The sequence below is a fragment of the Apodemus sylvaticus genome, chromosome 17 (genome assembly GCF_947179515.1).
Source record: "Apodemus sylvaticus chromosome 17, mApoSyl1.1, whole genome shotgun sequence".
In the NCBI taxonomy this organism is placed as follows: Eukaryota; Metazoa; Chordata; class Mammalia; order Rodentia; family Muridae; genus Apodemus; species Apodemus sylvaticus.
In genome coordinates, this window is record NC_067488.1 from 68,563,838 (window position 1) to 68,580,262 (window position 16,425).

General features: G+C 50.0%; 1 protein-coding gene across 1 annotated transcript; it reads left to right on the forward strand.

Moving 5' to 3' along the window:
- Positions 1–4,039: 4,039 nt before the first annotated feature.
- Positions 4,040–11,482, forward strand: LOC127667792 (keratin, type II cuticular Hb5). The gene is made up of 9 exons (XM_052161119.1): positions 4,040–4,459; positions 6,916–7,124; positions 7,619–7,679; positions 7,815–7,910; positions 8,903–9,067; positions 9,297–9,422; positions 9,810–10,030; positions 10,777–10,808; positions 11,135–11,482. The coding sequence occupies exons 1-9, from the start codon at positions 4,040–4,042 to the stop codon at positions 11,326–11,328; spliced, it is 1,524 nt and encodes a 507-aa protein (XP_052017079.1). The 3' UTR covers positions 11,329–11,482.
- The last annotated feature ends 4,943 nt before the right edge of the window (positions 11,483–16,425 follow it).

Consider the following 16,425-nt stretch of genomic DNA (forward strand, 5'->3'; position numbering starts at 1 on the left):
TCTTGACTGTCCTTGGGTGCCCTTTGTTATCTTCAGGTTCCTGAACCAATCTCCTGGGGACACCCAGGAATGATTTCGTGGCTTTATATTTCTTCCTCCTGAGTAGAATCATTAGAAGATGATTCTACTGCTTAAAAAAGAAAGAAAGAAAGAGAGAGAGAGAGAGAGAGAGAGAGAGAGAGAGAGAGAGAAAACCATTCAGAACTGATAATGTGGCCAGTTCTGAGACTAGAGGCTCTGCTGAGCAGCTGCAGGATCAGGGAGGCATTTTGGAAGGATTTGAGGATGGGGCGGGAGAGGGTGGGGGAACAGCATATGAGGACTGCTTGAGGGGGGGAATGGAGTCTCTTGGAGTTCTAGGAAGGAGCACCATGAGGAAGAAGTGGGGACAGGCCAGGGGCAGCTTAGCTAGCAAATGTGAGTAGCCTGTGATGCCCCAGGGAGAAATGGTTACTCCCCTGACTGCTCCCTATCTCTCTGGCCCCTACTTCTGGCCTACTGAATCTCTAAACCTGCCCAGATCTGTAAACGTTAAAAAAAAAAAAAAAAAAAAAAAAAGTCAGGGGAGCAAGAATCCCCTTAAAGAGCTGTCCCAGCCGTGAGCATTTGGCACAGAATTGGGGGCATAGTCTAAGCGTAACAAAGTTTTTTAAAAAGCCATTCCTGAGGTGAGTCTGATGTCCCCAGGGCCCCTGTGGCCACACTTGGGATGGAGCTCCTCCGTGGAGAACCTTCCGGGGCTGACCCAGGAGAAGGCAGCCAGGGACACGTAGAGAGCAGGTAGGATCAGCACGGTACCTCCAGGGCCAGACAGATCAGGACCAGTGAGGTGCCAGCGCTCTCCTGCGCTCTGATAAACTCAGGAAGGCTTTCTGCAAGCAGAGGATTCCAAGCCCAGAGGATATGGTCGCTGAGAGCAGGGAGATCCCCTGCGGGGAAGATCAGACTGGCCCAAAACACCCTGCCTGCCTCAGTAGAGAGAGGAGGAGGAGAGGCCACACAGGGCAAGGAATGAGTGCCTGGGCCTCCGAATACCACAGGTGTGAGAGCTGTAGGTGACTCCAGGTGACTCAGAGAGCCTCAGAAGCTAGGGGCTCCAGAGTCGGCAGGGCCTTTTTCACTCAGCTAGCTTTTGAAGACTTCCTAGGAACAGCTGCTTGGAAACCTTTCAAATTAGAGACAGTCATGGCCTCCTGAGTGGAAGTTCTAACACAGGGTAAGGTCTTAAAAGATGTGAGACCGGGAGGGAACAGGACCAGGAGGCAAATGGCTGACAGCACCAAGTATGACAGGCTATAGGAGGACATGATCTGAGTGACCTGGGACACCCCACAGGCATTTTATGAGAGAGAGGAAGAGAAATCACAGCTTCCTTCCCCATGACTTGTTCACAGCAGCTTCCTGGAGGAGGCAGCTGTTCCGGAACATTCTGGGCTTGGGTGTAACTGCCTAGAAGGCTCAGAAGCAGAGAGAAGGGCATGGAATAGAGACTGCAGCACGGAGATGACAGATGGGCGTGGCAGTGGGAAGTTCCCATCTGTCCTCAAAGCTCCTGACCCAGGACAGCTATGGCGGGCCTTCCATGACAGCTGTCCCAGACTGACCTGGCTTGTCAGGTTTACACTTGCTCTGTGCCACATGGGGTCAGCACTGAGGACTTGGCCTTCCTGTTCCTTTCTACCCAGCCAATCCAACGAGAGCTTGGTGGGACAGCTTCCCTGAGCAGCTTGTAAGTAGAGTTAAGCACTGCAGTGGCAGGGGGCACACTCTCTGAAGCAGAGACAGCCAACCTTTCCCTGTACAAGACTTGAAATCTTACACATCACATGGATTGTTCCCTATACCCTTGTTCCATCCCTGCCAGCCCAGGCCCAGGACCCCTGCACTGAAACAGTGGGCAACCACGGCTTCCCTTGCCTTAGTACCCGTACTGATTCTGGATGATGGTGGAGACCATGCTATGTGTGTGTGCTGGTAAAGAGAAAGCCAAGGACTGTGTGTGTGTGTGTGTGTGTGTGTGTGTGTGTCCCTCAGCACAAAGCCTGCCTGCAGCCTCAAGGACAGCAGGAGGTGAATCTGATTCAAGTGGCTGTGCGGAGAGAGCGAAGCCCTGGAGTACACCCGGCCCCAGGCCGCATGGCTCCACACAAGCTAAGAGTCATCACCTGTGCTCCCAGAACAGCCTCTCCCTCCACCCCCAGGCTCCACCCCAAGTTTTTATAAGAGTGAAATGAGGCCGTGGAAACATGAAACAGAGCCTTGAAAGGGTAAAGAAGTTGCGAATGTGCAAAGGGCAGAGCCGGAACAGGCCCACATGGCTGGGGTGGGGTGGGGACGTTTCCAACAGGAGACTTCCCTTGCACAGACCTTTATGATGCCCCAAACACAGTCTCATGTATTTGCTACTTACCTCCACCAACAAGGAGGGTTAGAATAGAATCAGACTCTGGAAGGGAATGAGATGGGGGCAGGCGGCTTTAGAGATGTGAGAGCTTCCAAAGACCTGACTAGAAAAAGTCTAGCAGAACTAGGTCTTACAGCTTTGACCCCACTACCCTGGTTGCTAACCCCTGTTTCTTTCTCTTGAGGGGCCACTGTTGGAATGCCCTGTGGGGCCGGCTGTTGAGCACTTAGGCTTCTTCTCTGGCTGTTCAAAGTCTCTCCACTTCCCATGACGAATAAAAGTGACATATAGGATTGATGCCCATCCACCTAATGCCAGGTGAGGACCTGAGGTTGCCAGGCCGTGGGCATGAGGGCAGACCCAGGGTAACCAGCAAGGCATGTTTAAGTGGGAATGTTTGGTTCTGAAAAAAGAATCTGTCTCTAGGCAAGTTGACCCGCTGTCCTCCCTTGAGGACCTAATTCCTCAGGTGTTTACAGAGCCTCCCTGAGGGCAGAGACCACATATTTGCTGTTTGTGCTTCATTAGCAATAGAGGAATGGCATCATTATCCTAATAAGTGGCCCAGGGACACAGGGAAACAGGGATATTAGAAGGCCATGGGTCCCAGAGGCCCCCAGGAGACAGAAATCCACTCTCATCTTTGTACATACAAAGGAAGCTCAAAGCAGACCTGGAGAAGGACAATTCTGGGATGACCTACCAACAGATTCGCTGTTGCGGCTGGTAGTCTTGGAAGGGATAGGTACTTACAAGACACGTTTCTTCTTAAGGAACAAGTGGATGGAACCCAGAGCAAGCTGATGTGCAAACGCAGGCTACCTTGAGGTTGAGCACACCCTTCTGTTTTGGCCACAAGGAAGAAAGTGGCTGAAGAGGAGTTTCTCTGTTACCCACAAGTGGTCATTATATGGCCACTGAAACTTCAGTGGTTTGCACTTTTGTTGGCTGAGAAAGACAGGTTCTGGACCACAGCTCTCTGGGCTGGAATCCAGAAGGTTCCAAGGAACCGTCTTCTCCAGCCCTCTGTCCTTAAGAATGCATAATCAGAGCAACCCCTCCAGTTCTGAACCACCTTAGGGCAAGCAGCCAAGGGACTGTGAGGCTTCTCTAGGGACAGTGACAGACATGAGGACGTGTCTGTGTGGGGCTAGGGACAGAGCAGAGACCTCTGGGTCTCATCTAAACTGGGACTCTAGCCTCTCCTTGATTCTACAGCCCCCACTGGTATCCCAAACCCTAGCCGCCCCCAGATTGTTATGGAGTTTGAATCTGTCTCCAGGTGTGGGTTGAGGCCATCTCAGAGAGACTGTGTGAAAATTAATTACTTAATGTGTGTAAAGAGCTTTGAAGATGAAAAGTGCTTCCCAGTGTCCGTAATAACATCTTCAGTCCTTCACGGGGCCCAAATAGCCTCTGAGCTCACCTTTAAGACGAGTCCCTAAGGAGTTCCTGGCAACCTCCCCAAGCCCATAAACAACATAAAATGGCTTTTCACTGCTTTCACACAGCCAACCCCAGCTCTCCCCACCAATAAAAGGACCACAGAGGATCAGAGAGACCCAAAGGATTCCAAGTCTCACACCGCAACCTGCACCAACCCCACAGCCGGGGAGACATCGTCCAGCTCACACCATGTCCTGTCGCTCCTACAGGATCAGCCCAGGATGTGGAGTTACCAGAAACTTCAGCTCCTGCTCAGCAGTGGCCCCCAAAACTGGCAACCGCTGCTGCATCAGCGCAGCTCCCTTCCGAGGAGTGTCTTGCTACCGGGGATTGACGGGCTTCAGCAGCCGAAGCCTCTGTAACCCCAGCCCCTGTGGGCCCCGCATGGCTGTTGGGGGCTTTCGAGCCGGCTCCTGTGGGCGCAGCTTTGGATACCGCTCTGGAGGCGTCTGCGGGCCCAGCCCCCCCTGCATCACCACAGTTTCTGTCAATGAGAGCCTGCTCACACCCCTCAACCTGGAGATCGACCCCAATGCTCAGTGCGTGAAGCATGAGGAGAAGGAACAGATCAAGTGCCTCAACAGCAAGTTTGCTGCCTTCATCGACAAGGTGGGTGTGGCCTGTGATGGTCCAGCGCAGACCTCAGCCCTGACCTCCTTGGGAAGATCCCATTCTATTGAGGTGACAAACTGGCTGCCAGGTTACAGACAGGAGAAGGGGAGAAATGCAGACCACATAGATGGATGGATGCCTTCTTCAAGGACTTGGAAAAATCACTATGTAGTCTAGAAACTGAGTCTATAGTTTAAAGTGTGTGTTTCACTATGTAGTCTAGAAACTGAGTCTATAGTTTAAAGTGTGTGTGTGTGTGTGTGTGTGTGTATAGACAATATGAAAAGCAGGTGTGTCCCCAGAAGCCTGGTTCAGGGCTGAGGGTTAGGAGAATAGAAGACTATACAAACAGAAGGCACAGTGCCAGTCTAGACAGTGTGGGAAGCGGGAGGGAGCTGCACAGGTCACACTGCCTCCTCATGCCCTGGCTGTGACACTCAGTAGTGTCACAACCCAGGCAGGATACACCCCCTGAATAGCAAGACCTGCCTCATGGATTTATTTGAGAATTCTGGGGTGCAGTTATGGAAAGTACAGGATGATAGCAAGCACTGGAGAACTGTCGATGGTTACTATCTTTTCAAAAGACGGTAGTGGACATAAGGCAGCTGAACAAGGAAGATGTGGCCACTGGAAGGGAGATAGGGAGGTGACCTGCCTTTCCAGGCACCCATCAGTGCCGGAGCTGCCTCCCAGGGGTCTCAGGAAGGGAGTCTAAAGCCACCTTTTAGCAGAGTAGGTCTGACTCCAGGTCCTGGAGACCGGAGACGTGACATTCCTGATACTCTTTCTTTAGTGGTCTTCATACATACTCAAAATCAGCCCGTGGGCAGACCCTAACATCCATGTTGTACTGAGAAATGTTGCTGAGGGAGCTTGGAGACACTGAGCAGACACACTGTGCTCCAGTGAAGGCAGGAGACAGGGATAACTGTCCACCAGTGAGTGTGAGGCAGCCTCCCCGTCCTCAGGAGTCTGCTTCCCTGTCCATACTGTGGAGGAAATAGCGTCTGCACCCCACACACAGAATCATGATAAATGAATGAGCTTCCTGGACAAATGGTATGGACATACACAGACACAAATCTATAGACACAGACACAAACGTAGACAAAGGTATAGATACAACAACCTTAGAAATAGAGAGAGAAAGCCATAAAAACAGAAGCAGACATCCATATAGAAAACACAGAAACAGATGAAGACATGAAAATAGACAAAAATAAAGGTCATAGACATGAATAGAAAGCCATGGATGTGTTGGGTATGTGGTGTGTGTGTGTGTGTGTGTGTGTGTGTGAGAGAGAGAGAGAGAGAGAGAGAGAGAGAGAGAGAGAGACAGAGACAGAGACAGAGACAGACAGAGACAGAGAAAGAAAGAGAGAGAAAGAGAAAGAGAGAGGTATGGATGTATGTGTAGTGTGTGCGGTCTATGTGTGTGGAGTTTGTGTATGTTGTGTTGTGTGCTATGCTTGGCATGGTGTATGTATATGTAGTATATGTATGTGGTATGGTGTAGTGTGTGTATTGTGCTGTGGCATGTGGTGTGTGTGTGTGTGTGTGGTAGGGTATATATGTGTGGTGTATGTGGTGCATATGTATGTGATGTTATATGGTGTATGAGAGAGAGAGAGAGAGAGAGAGAGAGAGAGAGAGAGAGAGAGAGAGAAACTGAGTGCATGCATGAAGTGTATATGTATGGTATGTAGCATTGTATTTGTGTGTGCTGTATGTGTACACATGTGTGGTATGGGGTACACATGTTTGGGGGTGATTTAGCACAGGCCTGGGTACCAGACAGTGATACTGGAGATGTGTTTGTTGGGAATGAATGACTGAGAGACCACTGGTAATTAGAGTAGCTTTATTGACTTGCTATCCTTGCTACATGTCAGGAACTGTTCTAAGCATTTTACATGTATGAACCTGCTCAGTTTTCATAGCTGTAACACTAGTATCACTGAGGCGAGGAGCGTGGCCATAAGAGGTTCAACAGCTTGTTCATCCCCAACCACAGAGCTGGAGCTGACCTTTGGCTCAGTCAACATGAAATGGCAGAGTTCTAGCAAAGCATACCACACACACACATACACACACACACACACACACCACATACACCAAAATACACACATACAATACACACCACACACACCATATGCACATACCACACCACACACACACTGCACATGTACACACACACATACCATATGCACACACATCCCTTATGCACACACACATGCAAACCACACATGCACTATGTATATATACATCATATGCACACACCACACGCACACCCCTCATGTGCACACCCACCTCTCATACACACACATACCACACACACACCTTACATACACACACATACCATGTGTACACACATACCACACACACACACACACACACACTTTCTAAACTCCTACTATGCCTCTCATCTCTCTCCTTGCCCCGAACGGCAGGTGCGCTTCCTGGAGCAGCAGAACAAGCTGCTGGAGACCAAGTGGCAGTTCTACCAGAACCAGCGCTGCTGTGAGAGCAACCTGGAGCCGCTGTTTGGAGGCTACATCGAGACGCTGAGGCGGGAGGCTGAGTGTGTGGAGGCCGACAGCGGGAGGCTGGCTGCTGAGCTCAACCATGTGCAGGAGGCCATGGAGGGCTACAAGAAAAAGTGAGTGTGCATGCCTACAGGGCCCTGGAGGTGGGGAGGAGCCGGATGGGAGGCCTCTGCTGAAGCATCTGTAGGATCCCCACAGGACTTCCTGGGCCTTGGAGAGTGTGTTCAGTGGATCAAGTGTGTGAGCAGTGGCTCCCAGGAAGTGAGCCTAGGAATCCAGCAGGAGCTCCACTGCTGCCTTTCCATTCTCTGCCAGCCTTCCTGCTTTGGGCACCCGGCTGAGGGCTTTCCACACCAGGACAGTACTCTTTGAAACTAAGGTGCTGGAATGATTTAGACTCGGGGTGGGCCCACCCAAGAGCCAAAGGGCTTGAGAATACAAGTTGGGATAAGACCTAGCCAGGAGCAATGCGCAAACAGATCACACAAAGACAATGTTACACCAGGAAAGGTTTGATCCTTTTTATGATCCCTGGAAGATCTTGGCTAGTCACTGAGGCAGGAGTTGAGGTTCCAGCTCTGAGTTCTAGTCCTTTCTCCACATGTAGGTATGAAGAGGAGGTGGCTTTGAGGGCTACGGCAGAGAATGAGTTTGTGGTTCTCAAGAAGGTAAGAGTGGGTCTGCTTGCAGGGCAGGGAGGGAGAAGCCACCTTTGTGGCCTCCAGGCACAGTCCCCCAGGCTGGCCAGTGACCTGACCCTTTCACACGTGCCTTACCTCCTCTCTGCTTCCCCCCCCCCTCAGGATGTGGACTGCGCCTACTTACGTAAATCAGACCTGGAGGCCAACGTGGAGGCCTTGGTGGAGGAGTCAAGCTTCCTGAAGCGTCTCTATGAAGAGGTAGATTCACTCGCTCACATGCCACAGACACAGAGATGGGATGGAGGGTTCAGGGACCTGAGCCTGAGAGTGCACAGCCACAAGCCACATGGATGAAACTATCACCTATACCCATGTGAAAAGGTCCCACTGTGCATGGTGTAAAATGGCGAATGTGCAGAGCTACAGAGCGTCTGTGTTCAGATGTATGAGAATAATCATGCATTATGTGTATGGCTTCTGTGCCTGTGGGTATCTCTGCATGTCAGAGTATGCTGCATGCTAGACTTTAGATAGATATGAAGGGGATTTCATGTATGGAGATCCACAGTGGACTAGATACTGTTTGGCATTCAAATCCAGACCCTTTGCCTAGGTCTTCAGGTTAGACCTTCCCCACACTCTCATTTTCAAGTCGGAGGCTAGCCCCAGGTGATGATTAGGGTTTCTGGTTTGCTGTTCTATATTGTGTCTGTGTGTGAATGAAGGAGGAAGGGGCAGGAATCACAGACCTTCTGTCTCAGTCAGGGTTTCCATTCCTGCACCAACATCATGACCAAGAGGCAAGTTGGGGAGGAAAGGGTTTATTCAGCTTACACTTCCACACTGCTGTTCAACACCAAAGGAAGTCAGGACTGGAACTCAAGCTGGTCAAGGAGCAGGAGCTGATGCAGAGACCATGGAGGGATATTCCTTACTGGCTTGCTTCCCCTGCCTTTCTCAGCTCGCTTTCTTATAGAACCCAAGACTACCAACGCAGGGATGGCCCCACCTACAAGGGCCCCTTCTTGATCACTAATTGAGAAAATGCCTTACAGCTGGATCTCATGGCGGCATTTCCTCAAGGGAGGCTCCTTTCTCTGTGATAACTCCAGCCTGTGTCAAGTTGACACACAAAACCAGCCAGTATACCTTCCTCAAGAGCTCCACCAGAGAATCAATGCTATCCTCAGGAACGGGGCACCAAGCCAAAAAAGGCACCAAGTATAATACCCTTACTGTTGACTCCGCAGGAGGTCCGCGTTCTACAAGCCCACATCTCAGACACCTCCGTCATCGTCAAGATGGACAACAGCCGGGACCTGAACATGGACTGTGTCGTGGCTGAGATCAAGGCTCAGTATGATGATGTTGCAAGCCGCAGCCGGGCAGAGGCTGAGTCCTGGTACCGCACCAAGGTGATTGCCTCCTAGACACAATTATGGGAGCCATGCAAGGTGTCTCTTAGGAAAGGCTTCCTTTCCCTTAGAACTGGTAATGGAAAGGCTGACTGACCGCAGGTTGGGGTGGCCAGCCAGCACTGCTATGTGGAAATGTTGTACAAGCCACCCACTCATTGGTGTTATGCTCAGGGGGTGATTCTCCTACTATGCTTCATAAGCATCTGTGCCCCGTCCCCACCCCCAGTGTGAGGAGATGAAGGCCACAGTGATCCGGCATGGGGAGACCCTGCGCCGCACCAGAGAGGAGATGAATGAGCTGAACAGGATCATCCAGAGGCTGACGGCCGAGATCGAGAATGCCAAGTGCCAGGTAGGTTGAAAGTGGATTCGGGCAATCAATAAGCAGAGGCAGGCAGCATCACCAGGCTCTTGGCCCACTAGGATGAAATGGCATGGCTCAAACTGAGCATGAGAGGTAGCATGGACTAGAGAGAAGGCAGGGTTGCCCTCATCTCATACAGCACTGATGCTGGGGAGACACATTCTTCCATGTCCAACAGCCATTGCCCGCCAGCAAAGAGAGATGCTGAAAAGTCCCCGGCCCCATCTCCTCCTTGGATTGCCAGCATATCCAACTACCTGCCCTGACTCTCTCAAGGGCTCTCTCTTCCCTTGCTCTGTACACTAGGAGGAGCCCACCCCAGGCCCCACCCCACCCATATCTTGTTCTAACTAGACGACCCCTCTTTACTGACAGCGCTCCAAGCTAGAAGCTGCTGTGGCTGAGGCAGAGCAGCAGGGAGAGGCCGCCCTCACTGATGCCCGCTGCAAGCTGGCTGAGCTGGAGGCTGCCCTGCAGAAGGCCAAGCAGGACATGGCCTGCCTGCTCAAGGAGTACCAGGAGGTGATGAACTCCAAGCTGGGGCTGGACATCGAGATCGCCACCTACAGGCGCCTGCTGGAGGGCGAGGAGCACAGGTGAGCCTAGAACCTTGTGGGAATGAACTCCAGGGGCCAAACTGTCTTGAACATGCAAGCTGGCTAGGGCCTGTCAAACCCTGGAAGGAGATGACCCTGGTCCACTGGCTGAACTGTGCTGTCCCAAGTGTGACACACAGCTCTCACCACCCTACTCCAGTCTGGGCTTCAGTGCTAATGGCTACCTATCACATAACAAATGCTCTATGTCAAGTGCCCGTTTTTAATCCTCCATCCTGTCAGGTAAGTACCATTTTTCCTGTCCAAACACAGAAGCAGATTGGCTCAACAGCCAGTACATTTCCCAGACACAAAGTTACTAAGCTCTGTAGATTAGTAACTTTGTGTCTGTGGAATACAACACTGGGTCCAGGGCTTCTAACGCCCATTTATAGTTTCCTTTGAGATGACGTTCATGTATAATAAGGATGATGTACCCTGTATATAATCTAGCTCTATCTAATCCTTGCTTCAAGCATATTCAGCAGGTTCAGACACTCTGATTGCAGGCAGTGTGTAAAAGTCACAATTACACTCAGTGCTGCTCTAAACAAAGAGAGTTGGTCTCCCTGGATTGAGGATACAAAAAAGAAAATGAATATTTGATGAGGATTTGGGAAAGCCCTTCCTGCCTTTCAGGAAATAGAGTCTACCTAGAACAAAAGCTGACCCCGTATGTCCCCCAGGCAACTGCCTCAAGGAACCCAGCTCACTGCTTGAAACTAATGGCCCTTTCTTTCCCCTAGGCTGTGCGAGGGTGTGGGCTCTGTGAATGTCTGTAAGTATCTGCTGGAAATGCAAACCTAGAAAAATGGTTTTGGGAGATGGGAGAGGTGATCACGGGGCTGCCTCGCTGAACCTCCAATGTTCCCCAACTTCCTCAGTCTCCTCCAGGCTCTTCTTTAAGGACTTCTGGGAATGGGAAAGGGAATCCAAAAAGTTGAGTGCCCCTTCCTGGTGGTCATCAGGAACTGCAGCCCAGGGAGATGGGTCTAGGGATCCTTACAGCTCTCCAGATGTGCTGTGAGGTTGACAGAACAGACTTCTGGTGGGTGGGTGACCCCCCAGCAAGCCCCTCATCCCTCCCTGTTCCTCTTCCCACAGGTGTCAGCAGCTCCCGTGGAGGAGTCACATGTGGAGGCCTCACATATGGCACAACTCCAGGCCGCCAGATTGCCTCTGGGCCCTCTGCCACTGGGGGCAGCATCACAGTGATGGCCCCTGACTCCTGCTCTCCCTGCCAGCCCCGCACCTCCAGCTTCACCTGTGGGAGCAGCCGCTCAGTGCGCTTTGCTTAGTGCCAGGACCTCCAGATGAGCCACCTGTCTGCCCAGAGTGGAGTGGTGTGTGAATGGGAAATGTGTGCTTGCTTCCAGAATCTTCCAGATGTTCCTGTGAGAGGAAAGAGTTCAGGGCCACTCTCCTCCGTCTTTGCCTTTTAGGGAGTTGTCTCTCAGTTCTCCTCTGGCTTCACTTGAGAAGGTCATTCCCAACCCTTCCCTTAACCCCAACCTGTCTTCATACTTGTAAATGATTTGTATCATTCACCAAGCTCTCTGGGACACTACCAGTCACCCAGAATGTCTGAACAATAATGCTTGGCCTTCTTGGATTGAGGCATGATCCCAACCACCCAGCCATGCCCCCCAAAAACAAGGACCAGAGGGAACCCTTCCCAAGCAGCTTCCACTTCTGGCCCCAGGTACAGGGGCAGCAAGCACCTGTCTATCATTGGTTGAGTTTACTAACCTCGCTGGCTGACTGCCTTCCTTGGGACAACCTGCTCTAACCACTCTTCTTGAAGTACTTCCCAGAAAATAGTCTGCTCTCTGGGGAGGGCTACTACCACAGCCCCTGGCTAGGGGGCTTTGAACAGGTCTTGCTGTTCAAGAAGGCTTTGCACATTTCAACGACCCCATACTTGCTCCAGGCCTCCCCCGCATGTGCACAGGGAACTGTCCAAGGGAGAGCTGGTGGGATGGGGACTATGGCCACTTTCTGTCTGTGGGTGCCTCGCCTTCTGGGTTGACCCCATCTGTGTTTCAATAAATGCTGTTGTGATGCAAGGGTGTGCGGTTTTGTGTCAGTGACCCACCCCCCCTTCCCCACACCTGTTTGCCCACACCATCCAACCAATCTTAGGTCAGTCACACACTGGTAACCAGCATTTTTGAAAAGCTAGTACCATAGGTCACAAGGTAACCTTCTCCACTCACCCCTGTGACTCCTTTTCCTGGCCATTCCCAAAGCCTGATCCACTTGTCCTCTTGGGTCCCTGCTGACTTGGACACAGATCCAGCTTCCCCTACATTATCCTCACCACAAAATAAACCATCCCGTTGTCCTGTTTAAGTTTACTATTGCTGTGGTGAAATATTACCAAACCAACCTGTGGGTAAAAGGGGTTATTTGGCTTGTATTTCCTTGTCTTTGTTCATCCTCAAAGGAATTCAGGACAGGAACTCAAACAGGGCAGGAACCTAGAAGCAGGAGCTGATGCAGAGGCCATGGTGGGGAGTGCTGCTTACTGGTTTGCTCCCCATGGCTTGCTCAGCTTGCTTTTGATAGAACCTATGACCACCAGCCCAAAGATGGTACCTCCCACAGTGGGCTGATTCCTCCCCATTAATCACTAATTAAAAAAAATACCTAATATCCTAATGCTTATGGAGGCATTTTCTCACTTGAGGCTCCCTCCTCTCCAATGACTCCAGCTTGTGTCAAGTTGACATGAAACTAGCCAGCACAACTGACCTCCCTTGTCAACTTGACACACTAAGATATCGCTGTTAAACCCACAGCCTTTCCTTTCTTGTCCATTTAAGCCTACATACATGTGTCTATGCGCACAGGACAATGAGTAGTGTTCTTGCTTTCTCTTTGTCTTATCTTCTGAAACAGGGTCTCTCTGAACCTGGCGCTAGCTGATTGGCTAGACTGCTGCACCTGAGCCTTGGGATGGGTGTCTCCTCAGCTTGCATTAGTGTTACGTTCATCCATGGCCAAACCTAACTCTTTTATGGGGTCTCTGTGCTTACACAACAAGCAGTTTACTGGCTCAACTGCCCTCTGGGGGGGGAATACTTTAAAGGAGCCCTAAAACTGACAGATTAAGGAAAAGCCAGAAAACCCAGTAACCCAAACAACGAGGATGGTCTGCTTGCTTCTTCTTTGAAACATCACAAACCAAGCTAACATCTTCATCAAAGAAGTCAGACCTCTGCAGTTAATTCTTGCTTAAATGTTCTATGTTCTCCCCAGACATAAAGTTCCCAATGGGTTTGAGATCATGGGTCACAGCTCTTCTAAAATAACCACAAGCTTGGTCCGGGCTATCCTTTCCCAGTCTGAAGCAGCCAGCTTTTCCTGCCCAGACCCCAGCGCCTCTGCTTCCTCATTCTAATAAACACCCCTAGGACGGCTCCTTCTCCACCCCCACTGTCCTTCACCATCTCCTGTTTCAGTCCTTGTGGTCTTAGAAAATACAACTTCATCTTATTGCTCCTGAGGCAAACAGTGAATAACACAAGTTATCCACACAGCCCAGGGACTGCAAGGTGAGCCCACAGTGAGATGACTCCCCGGGGACCTGACCCTACTGGTGCCATCCGTGTCCCTTCTGCTTTCTGTGTGTGGGCATTGAGAGGTGACCCTGTAAAGGGTTTGCTCATTAAACAGTATTGCAACTAGGTCATCAGCACTAAATTCTGCTTTCCTCCATGAGGGGACCGTCCTAGAAAGACCCACGGTGAGAACTGCCATTCATCTAGCTCCCACCTGTGAAGAGGAAACTTCTGGTTTGTAGGGAGTCAGTTATGTCAAATGATGCTTTTCTGGAACACACAGGTGAAAGGATGTCTTGCTAAAGTAGACGCGGGAAAGAATGTTTTCCTGAAGCAGACACAGATGATAGGATGTTTTGCTATAGCAAACATGTGAAAGGACTTGTGATGAAGGAGTATAAATATGACCGACCTCACAGTAGGAGACAAGCACTAAGCCTTGATTTGGTTTTCTCTGCCTCATCATTCTTCACTAACAACATGCATGCATGTTTTGGTTCACCTTACATAGTGTTGAGCTCCACCAATGGTTACACACAGGAGAAGCTCACCAAAGAATTTCTTGTGCAGTTCCTGCAGTTTCTTGCCACGTCTGAGGCCTCACCTCTGGCCTTGTGATTTCTTCAGAATTGAACTACAGCTGCTGGTTCATGTGTGGTGTCTGCTTGCTTAGAGGACTGACCTGCAGCTGCTGAGTCCTATTTGGTGTTTGCGACAGGACTGAACTACTGACAAAGAAGTTCAAGCTCACCCCCAAAGAACTATTACTGAACAGGTCCACTTCCCCCAGATCCTAATAACTTTTCTCTTCCACTTCCTCTGCTGGGTGGTGGGCTAGAGGAGAGGTTGAACCCTTTTTAAAAGTAGGTTGGAAAAAGTTTATGCCTACACACCTGGGTGTACCTGGAAATCCCTGCTCAGTCCTCACAAGCCAAGGCAGCCCCAGTGTGCCCCATGGACAGCTAGGAGAAGACTGACTTCCAGGAAGATAGGAGGAAGTTCTCAAAGCCCACCCGACAGCCACACATTTCCTCCAACAAGGGAACACCTCCAACAAGGCCATGCCTCCTAATAGTGCTTCTTCCTGGACCAAGCATATTTTAAAAACACCACATTCTCATATTTTTTTAATGTTTGGTTTCCAGTTGGTGGAATGTTGAGAAAGGATTAGGTGTGGCCTTGCTAGGAGAGGCCATCTGGGGTTGGACTTTGAGTTTTTAAAAATCTATATTAGGTCCATTCTTCTTCTTCTTCTTCTTCTTCTTCTTCTTCTTCTTCTTCTTCTTTTTCTTCTTCTTCTTCTTCTTCTTCTTCATCTTCTTCTTCATCTTCTTCTTCCTTCTTCTTCTTTTTCTTCTTCTTCCTCTTCTTCCTCTTTCTCCTCCTCCTCTTCCTTTTCTTCTTCTACTTCTTCTCCCTCTACTTCTCTCCCTCCTCCTCTATCTTCCCCTCTTTCCACTCCTCCTCTTTCCCCTCCCTCCTGCTTGTAGATCAGGTGTAAGTTCTCAGCTACAGCTCCTACACCTCAACTGCCTGCCCACCTCTGAGACTGTGGGAGACACATCCCAAAGCATCAGAAGAACTTCTTTGCCAGGGAAACTGTCCAAAGAAAGGCTTTGCTACAACTGAAGAACAAATGTATAATCTTATGCAAAAAAAAATGTGTTTTTGTTCATGATATCTTTTTGAGTTTTTTGTTTGTTTGTTTGTTTTGTAACTATCAAAGAACATACAGGAAGTAGTACTCTCCCTGAACAGGAAGGGAAAGTTGTCCATTAGAAGTCGTTGTCTTCATTTTACTCCAGGCAGTCCAGAGGGGACTCTGAGCAGGCCTCCACAGGTGACACTTTCTGGGACTGTGTTCTGGTCAGTTTATTGTGCTATTGTTTTTGTTTTGTTGCTGTTGTTTGGGGGTATTTATTTTTTTGGTTTTGAGGAGGTGTCTTAGTCAGGGTTTCTATTCCTGCACAAGCATCATGACCAAGAAGCAAGTTGGAGAAGAAAAGGTTTATTTGGCTTACACTTCCAAATTTCTGTTCATCACCAAAGGAAGTCAGGACTGGAACTCAAGCAGGTCAGGGAGCAGGAGCTGGTGCAGAGGCCATGGAGGGATGTTTCTTACTGGCTTCCTTCCCCTGGCTTGCTCAGCCTGCTCTCTTATAGAACCCGGGTCTACCAGCCCAGGGATTGTATAAGGAGCCTTCCCCCCCCTTGATCACTAATTGAGAAAATGCCTTGCAGTTGGATTTCATGGAGGCATTTCCTCACCTGAAGCTCCTTTCTCTGTGATAACTCCAGCTTGTGTCAAGTTGACACACAAAACCAGCCAGTCCAGGGGTTGCTTTGCTTTTTGTCAGCTTGACACAAGCTAGAATCATCTAGGAAGAGGGAACCCCAAATGAGAGCATGCCTCTCAGATTGGCCTGTAGGCATGTCTGTGGGCAATTTTGTTTTGATTGATGATTGCCATGGGAGGGCCCAAATAACTAGAGGTGGTGCCGCCCCTTAGCAGGTGGTCCTGGGATGTATTAAAAGCAAGCTTAAGGGCCCATGGAGAGCAAGTCAGTAGCCAGCATTCCTCGGTGGCTTCTGCTTCAATTCCTGCTTCCAGGTTCCTACCTTGAGTTCCTATCCAGATTTCTCTACATAATAAACTATGATTGTAAACAAAACAAACCCTTTCCTTTCCAAGTTGCTTTTGGCCAATGTTTTAATACGGCAATAGAACTCAAACTCAGACTGTCAACTCAGGAGTCATGACTTCTGTCTAAGCCATTTGCCAAATGACTCCAACAGAATTCTGAGGCTTAAACCTGGTTCCCCACACAGGGG